The sequence below is a fragment of the Grammomys surdaster genome, unplaced genomic scaffold (genome assembly GCF_004785775.1).
Source record: "Grammomys surdaster isolate TR1022 unplaced genomic scaffold, NIH_TR_1.0 66, whole genome shotgun sequence".
In the NCBI taxonomy this organism is placed as follows: Eukaryota; Metazoa; Chordata; class Mammalia; order Rodentia; family Muridae; genus Grammomys; species Grammomys surdaster.
The window spans coordinates 1,860,191-1,880,364 of NW_021604568.1; the positions used below are offsets into that span (position 1 = coordinate 1,860,191).

Here is a 20,174-nt window from a genome sequence, read left to right on the forward strand (position 1 = left end):
GAGAGAGAGAGAGAGAGAGAGAGAGAGAGAGATTGATTATGTTATTATGTTCCCTGGATGCCAGGGCTGGTTGATTTGAGAGAATAAACTGACAAGAGCTGGGAAGGGAGATGGGGAAGGCAGCTGGGACTTAGCCAGGACTGTGGGCAGAGGCCTAATGCACACACAGGTGCATTTTCTCTTGGTTAACTTGTCCTGCTCTACATCTTATTCAAAAACAATTGAGCCAGGTGTGGTGGTATATACCCATAATCTCAGAGATGGAGCTAGCCTGGGCTACATGATGAGATTACCCCCCCTGGCAAAACAAACAAACAAACAAGAACCTAGAGTCCAATGCACAGGGCGAAGATGGACACTAATTTTAACCAATACCTTTTATTTGCATTGTCAACTAAGAAGAAGGTAGAGGACAGAAATAGGCATATGGGAAATGTACAGTAGTGATGAGCAGAGTGGCTGAGTCCTTCTGGCCCTCAGGGACTGCTCTGGTCAGGATGGAGTATGAGCTGGGCCTTCAGGACTAAGAAGTGGGCTCAGGATGTGGGGAGAGGTACTTGAGGCCAAAGAAATAGCAGGAACTGAGCTAAATAAAGTGATCATGAAGATCAGATAAGACAGCTGAGGCTAGGAAGGAAGGCTGAGAACAAACCCGAGAAGGCCAGGGAAGAGGTGCAGGCCCTGTGGGCAGTGAGAGCCATTGAATGTTGGAGGGAGGGCGGGCTGTGCCACCATCCGACTGTTATAGAGCTGGTTCTGATGTTGCTGAAAGGAATTTATTGGAGGGGAGTGGGGGGGGGGGGGTGGGGGAACCTATCGGAACTCAGCCTAGAGGCCCTCATCATTTAAGAGAAGAGATGAGCTCAGATTTATCAAGGGAGTGTGGACAGCAGCAGAGCATCCCTGGATCTCCAGGAATCTCGCTTGTCCCTCCCCTGACAGCGTGTGCACATGGCTGTTGCTGCTGGACAGGAGTGTCAAGCTGCTGTGTCATTTCTGGAGTGTTGCCACCAAGACACTGGAACCTTCTGGGAGGTGACACAGTCCTCTCCCATTCATTCATCTAACAAATATAGCCACAGGGCTGCAGGGACACAGGTGCCCACAGCGCCAGCCTTCTCACCCAGCTCCTCTCCCTGCCAGCGGCTGGGCCCAACATTTTACAAGCATCCTCTCTAATCTGAAGTATGGTCTGTTGAGTCAGGTGGGAGTTTTGTTTTGACTCATGGGCCTGCATTCAATTTCATAAACATTCAATGAGTGAAAACTCTGCCAGCCCACAAACGAATCTGAAAGGCGTCTGAGTAATAAATGGGCGGCACTAGAGTGTAAATTCCTCCTCATATTGCAAGGAATAGAAGGCACCGAGGCCACCTCGGGATTTGCTGCTCACCAGGTAAGGTCTTCTTTAAGAACTACTGGATGGGCAGAGATGCTGCGTCTGCACAACCATCACTCGTTCAGTCGTTCACCATCTGTTTGATTGACAAGTGTTAGGTGAACAACCACTCGATGCCAGGCCCTGTCATAGTAAATGCTGGAAACAGCAGGTGATTAGGTCCAAAATCCACCCCCTGGATGCCCCCTCATAATCCAGCCAGACTCCCACAACAACAGTAGTTGTAGCCCAAGGTCGTTTCTTTTTTCCTGGAATATGCCTGAGAGCGGCAAGGGAGACTCCAAATCGTACAGTCCTACAAACCTGGCAGACTGTGTAGTCGTAAGCCTGGCAAGAAGGCAGTCAAGGGAACATCAAATGAACCCTGGGGGAGAGGAGCATAGCTGAGTGGACAGAGCATTGACTGTCATATGATGCCCTGAGCGCTAGCTCAGTAAATGGGAAGCATCAGAAATAAAACCTAGAATCTTCCCTGGGAGAGGCTAACACCAGGGCTCTGTGGGAATGGGCAAGGTGCCTGGGCCACACGGGGGGTTGGGGGGGAGTTCTCAGCTGCCCTCCTGCCTGGTTATCCTCAACCTGGGCACATATGTCTATCCTTGGGAGACTCTGCAGAAGGGGTGGTGGTGCCAGAACTTCACTAAGAGTGAAGCTGTCTGGGGAAACCAGAGCTTCAGATGCAGAGAGGAGGCTCATCATACTATAACCATGTGACCAGGAAAGCTGGAAGTTGCTATTCTACCCAAGCTCTAGATTTGACAGGGCTGAACATTCCGGAGAAAATGCAGTGTCTAGCATAGAACTGCCGAGCTTTTAGATTGCCCAAAGGGCTGTTGTTGGAGGGGTGGGCAGAAGATGATGGGGCTGGGGGCCGTGGCTCAGTGGTAGAGCCCTTGCCTAACGTCTGTAAGACCTAAGTTCAATACCTGGGGGTTGGGGATACTGAGACCAAAATTACCATCTCTGATCACAAATATCTCATCAAGATAATTTTTTTTCCCAATTAGACCCCTATATCCTTGGGTCTCTGTGGAGTCAACCAACCACAGATGGAAACTTTCTTACATTTCAACCTTATGCTAAATTTATGTGTGTGAATATTTTTGCCTGCATGTATGTCTCGCATTGCATGCATTTCTGGTACCTTCAGAGGCCAGAAGAAAGAGTTGCATCCCCTGGAACAGGAATTACAGATGGTTGTTAGCTGCCATGTGGGTGCTGAGACTCAAACCCTGTTTTTCTGGAAGAGCAGCCAGTGCTCTTAACTCCTGAGCCATCTCACCCTATGGACATTTTTAAATTTTGTATTTGTAATGAACGTGAACAGACTTTTCCCCTTGACTTTATCCCCTAAACAATAAACACACTCACATTGTATTAGTCCATGTATATAATACTGAGGTTAAAAATATACAGGACTGTGTGTTTATTAAGGTTTTACCACTGTGAGCAGAAAGCATGACCAAGACAACTCTTATAAGAACAACATTTAATTGGGGCTGGCTTACAGGTTCAGAGGGTCAGTCCGTTATCATCAAGGCGGGAGCATGGCAGCATCCAGACAGGCATGATGCAGAAGGAGCTGAGAGTTCTACATCTTCATCTGAAGGCTGCAGCAGAATACTGGCTTCCAGGCAGCTAGGATGAGGGTCTTAAAGCCCACACCCACAGTGACACACCTACTCCAACAGGGCCACACCTTGGGCCAAGGATATACAAACCATCATGATAGGTTTTAAAGAAGTATGGCATTTTATAAAAAGGCTTAAGTATGCTAGAATTTGTGGTGGTGGTGGTGGTATTTGTTTTGGATTTTGAGACAGGGTCTTACTGGGTAGCTCCAGATGGCCTAAAACTAATCATGTGGGCTAGACTGTAATCCAGAGCAGTAATCCTCCAATTTCAGTCTCAAGCGCTGAGATTGTAGGTGTGACCTACCACACTTGGACATATATATATATATCCATGTCGATACTTAATTTTAAGGAGCTTTCAATGGCTTTCCAGAAACTTCGAAGATCCGCTCCTGGGAAGCTGTCCATGGACACACTAGTGCTAGAAGAAGAGAAGCGTCTCGGGATTCAGAGTCCTGCTTTACAAAAGGTTAAGGTAAGTGGAGGAACCAAGAGTCTGCGCTCAAGGTGACAGGCCAGCTAGACCCTCTACCTGCGTCATACTGCTGCCATCTCGGCTCTTCTTTCATCCCATATCATCCCGTATCAGCCCACACTCTGCCCTAGTGTGGGGGTGATGGGCCGTCTCCACACAGGGCCAAGAGCGCGTGCGCAAGACATCTCTGGACCTGCGGCGTGAGATCATTGATGTGGGTGGGATCCAGAACCTCATAGAACTGAGGAAAAAACGCAAGCAGAAAAAGCGAGATGCCCTGGCTGCAGCCCAGGAGCCACCTCCAGAGCCAGAGGAGATCGTAAGGCTCCTGGTTTGGACAGATGAGGGCAGGGGGAGCCTGGGAGGCCCCGAAGCACCCCACTATTCTTTATTGGCGGATGTTCTACCTGCAGACCGGCCCTGTGGATGAGGAGACATTCCTGAAAGCTGCAGTGGAGGGGAAAACGAAAGTGATTGACAAGTACCTGGCAGACGGCGGTTCAGCGGACACCTGTGACGAGGTGACGCCCCCGCCATTGCACCCAATCCCCTTCCAGGACCAACACCATAACCGAGTTGGATCTTGGATCAGCTCCACTTGTGGGCTTGTTTGAGATCACTCACAGATAATCTTAGGGTGGTTTAGGTAGCCCAGTAGTGGGCTTTCTTCCCAAATCCTTTTCAGACCTTTTCCCAGCTCAGGTCACCTCCATAACAAATGTCACATGTTTCTGCATGGGAGATGAAGGAAAAGAATTCAACTAAGACAGCTCAGGATATTTGGACCGAAATCCTATGTCTCCCTAGAATCCCTAGCTATGGGGCGTGTGTCTGGGCTGTTGCCTCTTCATGACCCAGATCCTACTAGTGTGATTGCGGCCTACTGCCTTCTCAGTATGGACCATGAGTGCCTCAGTATGTGTTGAATGGATGGAAAGACTGTAAAGCATGTCCTGACATAGGACTCTTTCTCTTTCTCATGATATACACTCATATTTCTTTTTACAGTTATATTTATTTATATTGAGACTGGGCCTCACTGTGTAGCCCTGGCTGTCCTGGAGCTCACCATGTAGACCAGGCTCTCCTGGAATCCACAGAGATCCACCTGCCTGTGCCTCTGTGTCCTGGGATTAAAGCCACACACCACTGTGCCTGGCTTACAATTACTTACTAATATTGTTAGTATCATTTGCAGCTTGAGGGCATTGTGTATGCTAGTCAAGTGTTCTACCACTGAGTCACACCCCAGCCCCTACTTTTGTTATTCTACTGTGGAAATATATAACATGAATACATCATTTTAGCCATGTTGATTTAGAGTGGCATTGATTATATATTATAGTGTTGTGTGACTATGTGACATGAATACATCATTTTAGCCGTGGTGATTTAGAATGACATTGATTATATATTATAGTGTTGTATGACTATGGCCACCACCTGTTTTTTAAACTTTTCTGTCACCTGTTGCACTTTTTTCCTCTGAAGTTGCCTCTTGGCATTTGTAAGATGTCCTTGCTCTCATCCCTATCATGAGACCAAGCCTGACAGTGGTCACCCACCCTTGAGCCTGCTTTGCAGTATAATAGACGTCAACCTCATCTTTTCTGTTCTTTTGCCTCCAGAGTCTTAATGGGTTTGCTCTCCTCCCATTTGCTGCATGTCAAGAGGAAAATATAAGAAAAAAACCAAGAGGAGGGTCATGAAAGACTGCCCATGACCAGATAGATGATTAGCACTCAGAAAGACTTTCACTGTGGCACAAGGATTCACTGAATCCAAAGCACAAAGTGGCCTTCAGAGAGAGAAGTTTGTTCCTTCCTTGAATCAGTACTCAGGTGTGGCCTGTGCATCCAAGCCCTTCCTAGAACTCGGGGGTGTAGAGTTCAGCCTGTCAATGTTCCCTTATACTCAGGAATCAGCTGGGGCAGCTTGGCATAGAGGTCTCAGTAAAACCACAGCACACGGGCTTCGAACCATCACGAAGCAGCATAGTATGTGAGGGCAGAATAGCCATGAGCAGCAAGCATGGCTGGCTGCATAGGAGGGTTGAAGAAGCTGGAGTCCCAGGGCAGGCAGGGCTTCAAGGCCAGTCTGGATAGGAGCTGGCTGAGCACAGCACACATGGGCACCGAGGTATGGAAAGGCCTAGGCCTCGGTTTGATGGGATATGGGACTCAGGCCTGACAGTCTCTTTGGGGGCAGTTCCGTCGGACAGCACTGCATCGGGCCTCCCTGGAGGGACACACGGAGATCCTGGAGAAACTTCTGGAGAATGGGGCCACCGTGGACTTCCAGGATCGGGTGAGAGGGCAGGTATTGGGTGGGAGGTAAGAGATGGATCTAGTCTATAGAATTCTACTTCCTGTCAAATCCGTGATAGTGGGCTGCCAGGGGGCTGCTGGGGGTTGGGGGGACAGGCCCTACCTCTGTGTGTTCTGTGACATCCAATGAGCCCCATCACCCCCTGAGTTGTCTCTGGGACTCTCACTTGGACTAGTTGGGCCTGGTCTGTCTGTCCTACTCCCTGTTCCTGTTTGTTTGTTTGTCCCTCCGCCTTCTTGACTTCAATCCTTTCTCTAAGGAACGTCTTCCCCTTCAGTTCTCCCATTAACTCTCATCTATCCCTGCTAGCTGGACTGCACAGCCATGCACTGGGCCTGCCGTGGAGGCCACCTGGAGGTGGTGAGACTCCTGCAAAGCCGGGGGGCCGACACCAACGTGAGAGACAAGGTGAAGCAGTGCTTCAGTTCACCTTGGGTTGCGTAGGGAGGATGGGGGGGCAGCCAATAGCAAGGTAGTGGGCTAGCCTGGTCTCTAGAGTGGCTGCAGAGAAACTTTAGGCCCCCCAGGGAGCTTGGGAGTAGCAAGTGCTGAGAGGAGACAAAGACAATATTCTCCAGGAGATGTGGTCCACTGAGAAGATGCAGGGTTTGTGCATCCGTGGCATCTGCCATCCTTCATCATCCACCCGCCTGTCCATCAATTTATTCATTTACTTATTAATCTATTATCTTCTATCCATCCATCTCTTCACACGTAACCATGAACAACTACCTTGGCCTCTGAGGCACCGCTTATCAGCCGTAAAGCTTGTGGAGTTCTTATGTGGGTTAGGAGGAAAATGTGTGTAAATGAATTACTTTCTAACATAAGAAGCTTTTGCCGTATCTATCACAGTCATTTCTCGATTAATGGCATCTGATATAATTATTCGAGGAAACTGGAGCTGGATGCCAGTGGTGGCGCACGCCTTTAATCCCAGCACCCGGGGGGCAGAGACAGGAAGATCTCTAAGTTCAAGGCCAGCCTGGTCTACAGAGTGAGTTCCAGGACAGCCAGAGCTATAAAGAGAAACCTTGTCTCAAAAAAACAAAAAACAAAGAAAGAAAGAAAGAAAGAAAGAAAGAAAGAAAGAAAGAAAGAAAGAAAGAAAGAAAGAAAGTGGGTTGAGGGCGGTGTGTGACTCCATGGTAGCAAACTTGCTTAGCATGTGCAAGACAATGGGCTTAATCTCCAGTGTTCCAATGAATAAACATGTCAATTGATTAACGAGAACCTAGGTCAGATAGTACACCTCTGCACTTGGGAGGCAGAGGTAAGAGAATTAAGAGTTTGCAACTACCTGGACTACATAGTGAGACCCTGGCTTTTTACAAAGGTAGAGGAGTGGTCAGTAGCTCACTGCCGGGCAAGAGGGGAACTACAGTAGGCTAGCCAGAGGAGGTGGCACTTAGAACTCTACAATTAGGCAACTGGGAAGGATAGTGGCATGTCATACCATTCTCTCCTGTCCAAGTCTCAGGCCTTGGCACTCAGACTTGGGAGTACAATTAATCTGGAGATGAGATAGCTCCTCCACCCCAGGATGCAGGCCCGTGTGCCAACAGCCCTGTTTCCTCCCCACACAGCTACTGAGCACTCCTCTGCATGTGGCCGTCCGGACTGGACATGTGGAGATTGTGGAACACTTTCTCTCTCTGGGCTTGGATATCAATGCCAAAGACAGAGTGAGTCCTTGCTTGCTCCTCTGCTTAGCCAATCTGGGTGTAAGGGCAGCCTGCCAGGATGCCAAGGGCGAGTAGTCCTTCCATACAGGACCCTAGGGTGCTGCTTCTGAGCAAGGCCTCTAGCCCATCTCCTGTCACCATAACCACCCACTGACCTCACGGGTTCCCCTGTGTGCTACACCAATTCTAGGAAGGGGACAGTGCCCTACATGATGCTGTGAGACTCAATCGCTATAAAATCATCAAACTGCTGCTCTTGCATGGGGCGGACATGATGGCTAAGAACCTGGTGAGTCTGTTCCTCTGGCTTGGTGGTAGGGTGAGCCCTTGCATGGTGGACGGTCAGCAGAGGCCATGGGGCAGCCACAGCCTAGGTACACATGTCCTTGGCTCTTGGCCACACCACCCTAATCTCCTGCCTTCTCAGGTCTCTCTTCATGTGTCAAGGTCCCGAGCGTAAGTTTGGAGAAACAATAAGAGAGTTAGTGAGAGGACTTCCCCAGGGTCCTCAGATAGGGCGAAGAGGATCCCAGCGTTCAGGCCCAGTCAATGGAGGGCCAATGGGAAGGGAGTCAGATTACTTGGTTGGTGTGACCATTCTAGCACCTCATGTCGGTGAGTGTCAGATTTTCTGTGAGTAGATGTCCTCTGGCCCAAGCCTATCTATTAGTCCACAGAACAATCACAGGAGAGGGGCATGGAACATTCTGGCACAAGAAAGCCTAAGGGAACATTGAGGGAAACAGGAGCATATGGAGAGAGTGTGGATGGTCTTAGTTTTGCAGACACTGGGGCTGGACAATTCATAATAAAGGGACTTTCCTGTGCACCGTCCCAGCCTCCCAGGCCTCTGTCCACTAGATACCAGTAGTACCCATAACCTCTAGTTGTGAAATGCAAGATGGCTTTGCCCCTGGGCATTTGCCTCTAGTTGAGAACCACCGACGTAACTGAAGGCATTTCCGGGTGGGCTGCTCAAGTCTGAGTAGGCCTGCTTCTATTTTCTCCAGGCAGGAAAGACCCCCACGGACCTGGTCCAGCTATGGCAAGCAGACACCCGGCATGCCCTGGAGCACCCTGAGCCAGAATCAGAGCAGAACGGACTGGAGAGGCCTGGGAGTGGCCGTGAGACACCCCAGCCTGTACCAGCCCAGTAAATACCTACCCAGAGCTGGGCACCCAACCCTTACCATGAGCTGCCTGCAGCCAGTCTAGCAGGAATACCCCCACATTCAACACAATAAAGTGCTGGCTTTGCTATTTGTGGCGTTTGTGTTCATTCGTGCTCCAAACACTTAAGAACAAAGATTGGGTGTTAAGAGTGAACTTGGGAACGAGGGGAATGTGTAGTCCCTTGAGTCCTGAGTTAGTGGGTCTCCCTACGCTGGTCTGGCCTTGTTTTGTCCCTATCGTCCTGCTTTTCTCTCCTAATCCCTAGGGCCGGGGTTGAAATATATTTCACTCTGACATGCTTATCCTCTGCTCCCTGTCTCCAAGACTGTTCCATGGAGCTGTGTGTCTGCGTGTGGCCAGCAGAGGGCTAACACGCAGCGGCCCTTGGCAGAAGCTCAATAGACGAGAGGAGTGGTTTTTCACAACTTCTGGAACAGCGAGCGGGTGGCTATAGAAGGGCGGGGCCAGGCCAGCTCAGCCAATTAGCTCCGTCACGTTCAGCCAGCCTAGAAACGGAGGGTGTGCGCGTTGGGGTGGGGGTGAGGGTGAGCGTGTGGGTAGGTGGCTCCTGGCTCTGGGGCTGTGTGAAGAGGACCCTGTAGGAGACGGTTTTTAGTGTTGAAACCGCAGGAGCCAGCTCTCTTTCAGGCCATAATTGTGGCATTTCTCCAGCTGCTTCCCAGTAGGGAAGAAAGCCTGCCTGGAGACTCTAGGCCCGCCTCTGACCCTGGGACACCCAGTGCAAAGCTGCAGGCTCCCGTGCCACGCCCACACGTTGTGGTGGGAACACAAATTTTTAACTGGCTATGTAGATCATTAACAGTGGGGGAAAAGGAGTCCAAACTCAGTTCCCCTGTGGTCACAGACAGCTGGGGCTCAGACCTCCTGAAGAAATGCTGGGCCCTCAAATCTGGGCCTCCATGAGGCAGGGGCTGAGCAGGGGCTTGTCTAGGAATGTGAAGGGGAAGAAGGTAGACATTGCCGGCATCTACCCACCCGTGACCACCCCATTCACCGCCACCGCAGAGGTAGACTATGGGAAACTGGAAGAGAACCTGAACAGACTGGGCACCTTCCCCTTTCGAGGTAAGAGGGCGGTTGGGGAGCCAGATCCAGGAAGGGGGGTGGGGCAGAGCTCTGGCACTTTGGACAGAGCCTCACCTGCCTTTGTTTCCCCAGCTGGGAAGCGCCAAGGTGCTTTCTTTGCTCCCGGTGTTATTGTGGTGGAAGCATGGAGCAGTGAATGAGGACATCCTTATCTACCAGGCCCGCTGATGGGAAGGCACTAGTCAGGTCACACAGCAGGGTAGCCTTTTGCCTCCTTCCCCCTGAGCCTGCCTGACAGAACTACTTCTCAATGTGCTGGATCCTCTGATGCATCTTTTGTTTTAACATAGGTCCTCTCTCTGAGGCCACAGACCAGATCCTATTTGTGAGACTCAGTCTACCTCACAGCCACAGGTCCATAAAAGAAGGTAGAAAAGGGCAGTCCCCTGCCCAGCTCCATCCCATTCCACCCACCCAGGACAATTCCTGGTCAGTGCTGTCAATGACACCATCTCGGAGATGGGAATGTGGGCTCCCAGAGATGTGGTCACTGTCTGAGGCCACTCAGCTAACAAATAGCCGAGCTGAGACTTGAACTGCTGATTCGAAGCTCTATTCTGCCCATTGATTCTAACACCAAGTTGCAGGTTCTATCTAAGACTATCCCTACAAATGTCCTTTGGTGGGCACCAGTTTCGAGAATGGCCTGGCCTCACTCTGACTGAGAAGGCTAGCAGCTAGGATAGTGGACTCTAGTTTCCAATCACAGCTCTGCCAGTGGTTTTACTCCATGGGATACTCTAACCCTGTTTCCCATATGACACACGGGAGTGATACTACTCTATCGTGGAGTAGCCTGAAGAAGAATCTGGAAGAATGAGAGGAGAAAGCATGGTATAAATTCTGGAGTGCTATACATCAGAAGGTATAGACTCTTGGGGTGATAATTATTAAAAGTACACATGGCATTTGTGAATTCTCAGACCCTGGGAGAACTGGCTGAAGTATCTATTTAACATATCAAAGTGGACCTGGTTGCCAGGTTTCCCAGCATCCTTCAGTCCCTATCTGTTACAGGATATGGCTGGCATAGCCCACCCTCTGGTCCCCCCATCCCCAACTTTCCAGCCCGGGGGCTGGGCTGTCCTATCCGAAAGGCTCTTCCCTATATAGTGCAGCCATTTTGGCTACCCACCCTTTCTTTTACATCTTGGCCTCTGTACCTGGTTCCCTTCTCTCCCTCATCTCCCTTTCCCTTGATACTCTCTTCAGTGGCTCAGGGTCATGCTCCCTCTGGACTCTCCCAGATGTTTCTACCTCTAGCTATGCTCTTTTTTATTTATTTATTTATTTTTTCATTCAACACTGTAGCAAAGCTGCTTTATGCTTGGTGACAGTGTCCACTGGCCCAGCTGAGCCCGCTTCATAGCTTAGTACCTAGATGATAAGTGTTTGTCAAGGAACAAGTGGCCTATGGGTGCGCATTCTGAGCAGGGACAGCAGAACTTGCCTATGCTGGCCTGCAGAGAGATGAGGCCTGAAGTGAAGCATGATAATCCTTAGTTTCAAATAGAACACTCTGCTTCAGCTTAAGGGTCAAGGACACAATAGTGTAGGGACCAGAAGACTGGCTTTTTGTATCCATTGTGTTTCTGAAATCTTGTATCTAGGATTTCACAGAGACTCCCAGAATTGTCTTTAGACTTCCCCTTTGTCTCTCCTGCAACCAGCGTAGGGTGCCTTGGGCTTGTTTGTTTGTTTGTTTGTTTGTTGGTAGAGGGAGGGATTTGGCTGATGTTGTGTGATTCCTCCATTCACCACATAGCAGGAGATTGGGGCTATGGGAGGAAGAGCCCAATGCCTGGACTTGGAAGACTCCTCGTCTGGTTATTATAGGAACTGAGAAATCACAGTCCCTCTGTAATCCAATTTCCTCACTTGAGAACAGGAGCTAAGCCCTTGGGCTTTTAGTCATATGGCTCAATATAACTTCCTCAAGATGATCAGCCTTGTTGCTGGCACAGAGGACTTAAGAGTCAGGGTTATCTTGTCTCGGTTTTAGTATTTAGCCAAACATTGATGTTTCTCTTACTTTCTGGAATAGACTTTGCAGTCTAATACTCAGAAGGTAGAGACAAATGCTACTGCTACTTTGTATCAGCGTGGGTAACAAGGCCTCCAAAGAAGAGGTGGGAACCTACTCTTAGTGCTTCAGTGAACACAGAGAATCTTCCTGAAGGCTTAGTCTGAGGCTGTGAAGTTGTTTGTTTGTTTTGATTTGATTTTTTGAGACAGGGTTTCTCTGTGTAGCCCTGGTTGTCCTGGAATTCCCTCTGTAGACCAGGTTGACCTCAAACTCAGAGATCTCTGCCTCTGCCTCCCCAGTGCTGTTAAAGTATTGCTAATTTGTGCTGATTGTTTGAATGAAGAGTATTCTTTTAAAATAAAAGTTAAGGGCGAGATGGCACATTGAGTAATGGCTCTTACTGTCAAGCGCTGAGTTAAGTCCAATCTCCAGAGTCTACATAAGGTGGAAGGGGAGAATTAGCTTCCGCAAGTCATCCTCTGACCTCCACATGCATGCCGCGATACAAGTGTCTCTCCCCACTCCCAAATAAATAAATGTAAAAAATCTTTTGTTGGGACAGATTAGCTAATATTTTATCAAATGCGTAAAAAAACACAATAATTAATAAAAGGAGCATGCAAAACCATTAGCCTCTGTTTATAGAAAATACATGTCAGTTCTGGATCACAATTGTTCCATTGAATGACAAAAAAAAAAAAAACAAATCATAAGGAAGAATTTAAAAGCTATGCAGTGGCTGCTTTTAGTGTCAGCTACAACAGACCAACAACCCCCATTAGCTATTTTGGAAAGCGAAAGTGGGCCTAAATTTGTAGATAAGGAATGTCTCCAGTAGTTAAGAAAATGATAAACTCTGCAAAAGTTTGCCAGTCTTATACAGAAGCAGCTCTTTGAGACCAAAAAAGCAGGAAATGGTGTCAGCACCACAGTGCGCATAGTCCACCCTTCTGTTTTCCTGTCTTGTTCAGGATGCAGACTTACTGCTGTGCCCAGTTATAAAAATGGACCTTGAGTAAAGGTTTCTACAGTCTTAAGCTTTAAAAAAAGATTAAGGGGCTGGAGAGATGGCTCAGCAGTTAAGAGCACTGACTGCTCTTCCAGTGGTCCTGAGTTCAATTCTCAGCAACCACATGGTGGCTCACAACCATCTGTAATGGGATCTGATGCCCCCTTCTGGTGTCTGAAGACAGCCACAGTGTACTCACATACATAATAGGCAAATACATGAATAAATAAATCCTTAAAAAATTTAAATAAAATAAAAGTTCTAACCAAATATGGTGTCCCTAATCCAGACTTGAGCAATGACAATATCGATAAACTAGGAAGGGGGAAGTCTCATGGGGTTCCATCCTCTAGACAGAGAATGATGGTTAACTACTGACTGCCAAGAGAAGGAGAATTAGCCTCTCCCAGGATGAACCCCTAATTAGTTTTCCAGTACAAAGTGGTCAACCTTGAAGTCATGTACACACGGACTCTGCAGGTTGTATTTGTGGCATGTATATCTATCTATATATCTGTACATATATGTATATCTGTGCACATATATGTAACAATAGAGAAAAAGAAGCCATCAATCTGAGGAGGGAGGGGGAAGACATGGAAAAGGTTAGAGGAAGGAAACGGAAGAAGAAAGTGATGTAATTATATTTTTATTTAAATTTTTTTTATAAAAATTAAAATTTTGGCAAGTTACAACCAAGGACCAGAGGGAAGGATTGTTCAGGAGGGCTGCTGGCCCTGGACTTACACCTGTCAATAGCCTCACAGGTGAACTTTGAGTTGTTATTTCCAGTGAGGTCAGTGGACAATTGCAGAGCTATTTCAGCAAGGCTGGAGAGGTGAGGTCCCCAAAGCTTTTAACTGTGCCTTATTCCTTCCCCACACAGAGCAGACCATGGTTTCTTCTGAAAGAGAAACCATTTTTGTATATATAAAAAGTATTACTTGGTTAAAGAAAATGTTTCAAATAACAGTTTTTTGAGGCAGGTAAGGGGTTGAGACATAGACTCTCTACATAGTCCGGACTACATAGTTCTAGAATTCACTTTGCAGACTCAGCTGGCTTTGAACCCACAGAGATCTGTCTACCCCTGCCTTCTGAACACTGGGATTAAAGGTGTGTACCACCACATCTGGCAACAACTTCTAAAGTATATTTTCTTTTTAATTTTGTCTAGGTGTGTGTCTGCATATGAGCGTGGGCATGTGAATACAGGCATCAGATAAAGCCAGAGGTGTCAGGTCCATTGGAGCTGGAGGTTCAGAGGACTGAGCTGCCTGACTTGAGTGCTGGGAATGGAACTCAGGTCCTCTAGAACAGCTCTGGAGCTATCTTTCCAGCCTCTCAGATAGCACAACTTTTTTTTTTTTTTGCCAGTGGCTGGTGACACTGCCTTTAATCCAGCACTTGGGAGACAGAGTTAGGTGGCTTTCTATGAGTTTGAGGCTAGCCTGTCTACAGAGTGAGTTCCAGGACAACCAAGGCTACACAGAGAACCCTATTTAGAAAAACAATGAAAAATGTAGTTATGTATATGCGGTCTCTACATGAATGCTTGCATGTCAGAAGATGACATCAGATCCCATAGTAGATAAACTGTGAGTTGCCATGTGGTTGCTGGGAATTGAACTTAAGACCTCTTTGTAAGTGTTCTTAACTGCTGATCTATTTTTCCAGCTACAAACAACACAGCTTCTCCAAGGGACATTTGGCATTTCCTAGGTGTGCTACTTGCCTTGAGGGAAATAGTAGCACAGGAAGGCCTGTATACATACATAAGAGTTATTCAAGATTGTACAGGCATCCGTGGCAAGCCTGACTAGCCAGGCCACCTGCTCAAAACTTTGTCATGCTTATTTACTAGGGGACAAATTCTGTATCTGCAGGCTATCACTCAGACAAAATGTAGCTTACCCTGAGATAGCCCTGAAGTCTGTCCTGCCTGCTCGGTCTTCTCAGCCTATTTTTTGTTCTCAATTGTGACCTCATATTGTTCCATATGAGCTCCTTCCTGGACCCTTTCCCTTCTCGACTCTTCCCTGTAATAGCACTAGGGATATTGTGCTGCCAGCAGAGATGGGTCCTGAATATTGAGTATAACAGTTATTGACCAGGGATGGATGCCAGTCCAATTGAGTGGTCCCAGTTTGTCATGGTCAAACTGACTCGGTATCCTCTATCCTGTAGGGGCCACTAGATCAGGAACAAGGGAAACCAAAGACTGGAAATTAAGCAGAACAGAACAGCAGAATGCACTGGAAGTGGGAGGCAGAAGAGTTAAATGATGCTATCTTTTTCTCTACGGAGGGCAGGAGGCACTACCCGATCCTTACACAAAGTTTGCCAAACTAGGTCTTAGTGATGAGGTGGCCCTGCCTCACCCCACCCCCGGCTGCCTTCCTCACAATGGGGCTCATTGCTGAGGTGTCAGAGGGCATCCTAGGGCGGGCGAGGCAGGAGCCTGCCTGCCAGACACCTGCAGGGCTCCGGCCCCTTCAAGCATGAGCCTTACCATCCGGGCTCCGGCACTCCCCGTGTGCTCTTAGCTCGGTGTGAGGGTGCCCTGGAGGACTTCTTGGAGTTCCTCCAGCAACCATCATGCAAGGTGGTGCTGGGGACTGCTCTCTTGCTAGGAGGTGGAGGTCTCATGCTGTGGGTTCAGAGAAAGAGAAGGAAGGCAACCTTAGAGACCACAGAGGACAAGGCTCCGGAATCTCCCAGAGCAAATGACAACTGGATCAAATCTCACTTCAGCCGCCTGTCCGAAGAGAGGTTGCCCACCTACCGCTATGTAGGCCACAATGGGCACTCACCTGAAAGCAGGCATGGGGAAGCCAATACCACCCTCCACGTGGATACCCTCACCACCAAACGCGGAGAAGGAGGCCCAGCTCTGCACCGAGATTCCTTTGCCAGTAGACATAAGGTATCTGGGACCTCAGTGACCAGAGAGATGCAGAGGGAGTCAGGAAAGTCCCCGTCCATGGAGGATGACACCTGGGCTGCTGTGGCAGCTTGTACGAAGGAGATTGATGCCAAGGGGCATCATGTGGCTAACTCCATGCTGCAGCGCTCCACAGGTTACTATCGCACAGGCCATGCAGAATCCAGGAACATCAGCCCAGAAGAGCTGAAGGCTCTGGAGGAGGTGGAGATAAAGCTGAAAGGGAATTTCCTGACTCACCGTGAAACCACTGTAGCTGGTGCCAATCAATCACACACCGTCTACAGCCAGAGTCGCCATGGTAACCAAAGCCACCAAAGCCACCATTCCTATCCAAGCCACCAGAGCAACCAGAGTCATCCTGTTTACTCCAGCCACCAGGGTCATCATCCAAGTCACTTGAGCCACCAGGGTTATCCAAGTTACTCAAGTCACCAGGGTCATTCAGGCCTCTCAAGTCACCAGGGTCATTCAGGCCCCTCAAGCCACCAGAGTCATCTGGGCCACTCAAACCACCAGGGTCATCCAGGTCACCCAAGTCATCAGAGTCACCAGGGTCAGCCAGGTCACCCAAGCCATCAGAGCCATAGTCTGCCCAACCGCAGAAACCAAAGCTATGACTCTTGAAGCCACTTAACCATGTGTCCCTTCCCCCAGCAGGGCCGGCTCTCATGCACAGGCCTGTTTTCTCTTCTCTGGGGAAACCTACGCGGTCAGGGTGAGAGACTGCCAACCAAATCCCTGCTTCTTCTGGCCACAGCAGAGGTCATGAGAGAGGGAAGAAAGGACGCAGCTCCAACAGCCCAAGGGCCCTGAAGGCCCACGAGAGAAGACATGAGGCAGATTACAGGAGCAACCCCAAGCCCCACACTGACTCCACATGCCTGAATGAAGCCAATAAAGCCCTGCAAACCCTCAGTCTGTGTCCAGGGGCTCTGTAGCTAGCCAGCTGAGTTCTGGGCAGAGTTGGAGAGAGGGTGTGTCCCCAGCAGTTCTGTAAGTGGGCCTTGGTTGGGGGTGGGAGGGGGGAATCTTTTCATTGCATCAGACTTAGGACCAGAACAGTTTCCCCTGGTCTGGGATGGTAGGATTAGGGTTCTGCCAGAGGCCTCAATCCCATCTGCCAACTGTTGTCAAGGAGTAGGACACAGCCAGATGCTTGGGAAGATGGACCAGGGACAGGCTTTCAGCAGAGCGTAAGCCAGACAGGTGGGACTTCAGGCCTCATCCTCTTGGTACCATCTCAAGTCTCCATGGGGATCCATGTGTCCACAGCTGTGAAACTGTATGAGACATATATGGGTCATGTCACCATTGCTTGACTTGTGACTATGGCTACTATAGATGCTACCAGTATTCAGACTACTTATGGCTTCCACTCATGGTTTTTGTTTTTTTGAAACTGCATAGCTCAGGCTGTCTTGGAACTCACTGTGTAAACCAAGCTGGCCTTGAACTCTCAAAGATACATCTGCCTCTGCCTCCTGAGTGCTCTGCTATATTTTGTTTAAGTAGATGTTTTGCTTTGTGTGAAGGTTCAGAGCTTTAACTCCCCCTGGATGACTTAGTAAGAGGTTTTAGATCCAGCTTGCCCCACAGTCCCACAGAGTTTCCTGACCTCTGCTCAGAGCTTGTCTTCCTGTCCTCTTTGGCTCTGCCTCTCAGCCTATCCCTGTCATCCTCACACACCCTGCCACCTCTGCCCTCCCACAAGCCTGGCATTCTCCTTGTGTCTGCCTCCTGGGCCTCAAAGAGTAAGAAATGACCGTCTACTCCCCTATCACGCAGCCACTTCTGTGATTCGCTGGACAGGTCCCTGAGTCACTGCTGACCTCCAAGTAAATCTTTGACATAGATCTGAATCTGTTACAAATTTGCCAGGGAGGTTACCAGTTGGTGTATGGGCCTTAGACCTCTGGGGCAAATCACTGAGAATAGCCAAGTTCATAAACACCTTAAATGTGGTCAGTTGGTTTTTATGGAGTTCAGATGGGAAGTAGTTTTATTTTCTGGACATTCCTAGTGTGAATCTGTATGAATTAAATTTTAAATTTTTAAAATTTACTGTTGGCACATGATACATATGTATAGAGATCAGAGAGCAGCTTTATGGAGTCATTTCTTTATTTCCACCTCTGTGTGGGTTCCAGGGGTTTAACTCAGGTCAGCAGCTTTTATCAAGATGACAATAGCTTTTTAACTGCTAAACCACTGCCCCAAATGTGCTTGAATTTTAATTTACATTATTTTCAGCAGAATAAACACAAACTTAGAAAAACTGAGAAAGAATTCCTCCAAATGAGGGGTTCCAAGAAAGGAATGCCTTATAATTGCATATTTTAAATATTTCATAAAAGTTTGAAATGAGGAGGCAGAGATGGGTGGATCTCTGGGGCTTTCTGGCCAGCTGCTGTCACTAACTTAGTGTGCTCCAGGCTAGGGAAAGACTGTCTCAGAGAACAGGATGGACAGAAACTACAATTGAGATTTTCTCTCTCTCTCTCTCTCTCCCTCTCTCTCTCCCCCTCCCCCTTCCCTATCCCTCCCCCTCCCCTCCCCTTCCCCTCCCCCTTCCCCCCCACATGTGTACACATGTTGACCTGTACATACACAGCTACGCACAGACACAAATACACTTTATTTGAAAAAATAAATATGCCGGGCGGTGGTGGCGCACGCCTTTAATCCCAGCACTTGGGAGGCAGAGGCAGGTGGGTTTCTGAGTTTGAGGCCAGCCTGGTCTACAGAGTGAGTTCCAGGACAGCCAGGGCTGCACAGAGAAACCCTGTCTCGGCCCCCCCCCCCAAAAAAAAAAGAAAAAGAAAAAAGAAATACACAGAGGTCAAACACAGAGGAAAGTATTGAAGGCTGAGAACTTGCATAAAAAACAAGAGAGTGGTGAAATTTAACATCTGAAATTGACTAAACATACAAGCATAAGTTCCATTAATTTATACCGAAAATTATCAACACCCACCTCAGAGAGTCTGTATTGGACATCATGAACAGGGCTACTGTCCCTGACTGAATGATTCCAGGGTAAGCAAGAACAACACACAGTGGGGCAGCACTGTGGGCTGCAGGGCCCAGGGGGACAGGGATTTGAGACACCTGACAGCTCTTGAATTTTTGAGGTATCTCTGCTGGGGTCGAGGCAGATAGTCATACCATGAACAAAGATGCTGAGGCGGGAGAATGTCAGTGTGTTGTAGATGGGAGAGAACCCTGACAGGTTTGCTTCTGTGCTTCTTAGGAATTCTAGGGCCACACACAAACCAAGCAAGTGGTCTCTAATATACACTCTTCCCTTGTCTTGATGGACAGGGGACATTAAGAGTTTGGTGAAGGCTAGAGAGAAAGCCAGAAGGGTGACTGTGGAACCCAGAGCAGAGGGGGACTTTGGAGTCTGTCAGCTGTCCCTTCTTGTTTTGTAGAAGAGGCCAGAGCGAGAACGCTTACCTGGTCTGTTGGCATGGTTGAAGGGCTCCAAGCATCTCTTTGCATGTGAGCATACAACAGGAAACACGATAAAGGACTGGGGAGGACAACTCAGAGGAGAAAGGCTCAGAGTCCAGAGACCCACAGAGGGGTCCCTGGGTGGTACTTTAGAGGAAGAAGAGATGATGAAGCACCAAGGAGCCATGACAGTAACCAAGGTTGCCTGTTCTGTGAGACACTGTGTCTCCTGTTGACCACAGTAAATCACCAGGTCTCCTGTGCAGTCCCAGCTCCACTCAGCAGCCTCACCCTCTTGAGCAACCAGCTCCAATGAGAGGGACTCCTCCTGCTCAGGGGGACAGGAGGTGAGGTGCTCCTTCCAGCTCAGCCATACTCCTGGTTTAAGGTGAACTTCTAACTCCAAAAGTCTTGTACCTAATGCCCACTAAGCCTGAGGCTCTGGTATAGGTGCTTTACAAAGACTATCTCATTTTAACTTCCCTGTTTGAAATACCAATATTTCTGTTTTTCAGTTAAGGAGACTAAAGTTTGGTTAAGACATTTTCTCTCTCTCTTTTTTTTTTTTTTCGAGATAGGGTTTCTCTGTGTAGCCCTGGCTGTCCTGGAACTCACTCTGTAGACCAGGCTAGCCTCGAACTCTCGAACTCTCGAACTCTCGAACTCAGAAATCTGCCTGCCTCTGCCTCCCAAGTGCTGGGATTAAAGGCGTGTGCCACCACCGCCAGGCTGACATTTTCTCTTTGTTTAAAAAAAATTATGTATTTATGTATGTGTGTCTGTCATGTGTGGTGTGTGTGTGTGCGTTTGTCTGTCTGTCTGTCTGCAGGGACTGGAAGAGGGTACTGGATTCCTAGAGATGGAATCACAGGCAGTTATGTACTGCCTCACGTGAGACCTGGGTTCTCAGGAAGAACAGCAAGTGTTCTTAACCAATG

At 48.6% G+C, this 20,174-nt stretch overlaps 3 protein-coding genes across 3 annotated transcripts in view; all 3 read left to right on the top strand.

Moving 5' to 3' along the window:
* Window positions 1–8,744, top strand: part of Ankrd2 (ankyrin repeat domain 2) — a 9,299-nt gene extending 555 nt beyond the window's left edge. The window contains exons 2-9 of the mRNA XM_028774760.1: window positions 3,407–3,508; window positions 3,669–3,827; window positions 3,922–4,029; window positions 5,717–5,815; window positions 6,146–6,244; window positions 7,423–7,521; window positions 7,712–7,810; window positions 8,532–8,744. Of these exons, the coding sequence (XP_028630593.1) occupies window positions 3,407–3,508; window positions 3,669–3,827; window positions 3,922–4,029; window positions 5,717–5,815; window positions 6,146–6,244; window positions 7,423–7,521; window positions 7,712–7,810; window positions 8,532–8,678 (912 nt within the window). The 3' untranslated portion in view covers window positions 8,679–8,744. The remainder of the gene's footprint in view (window positions 1–3,406; window positions 3,509–3,668; window positions 3,828–3,921; window positions 4,030–5,716; window positions 5,816–6,145; window positions 6,245–7,422; window positions 7,522–7,711; window positions 7,811–8,531) is intronic.
* A 557-nt stretch (window positions 8,745–9,301) lies between these two features.
* Window positions 9,302–20,174, top strand: part of Hoga1 (4-hydroxy-2-oxoglutarate aldolase 1) — a 28,504-nt gene continuing 17,631 nt past the window's right edge. The window contains exon 1 of the mRNA XM_028775690.1: window positions 9,302–9,780. Coding sequence (XP_028631523.1) covers window positions 9,588–9,780 — 193 coding nt within the window. The 5' untranslated portion in view covers window positions 9,302–9,587. The remainder of the gene's footprint in view (window positions 9,781–20,174) is intronic.
* On the top strand, window positions 15,290–16,698 carry CUNH10orf62 (chromosome unknown C10orf62 homolog). The gene has a single exon (XM_028775702.1). It carries the CDS (start codon window positions 15,484–15,486, stop codon window positions 16,405–16,407), a length of 924 nt encoding a protein of 307 aa, XP_028631535.1. The 5' UTR covers window positions 15,290–15,483; the 3' UTR covers window positions 16,408–16,698.

Excerpts from the sequence above, each read along its gene's own strand:
- CUNH10orf62 (XM_028775702.1), top strand. The coding sequence starts at position 15,484 with ATGCTGTGGGTTCAGAGAAAGAGAAGGAAGGCAACCTTAGAGACCACA.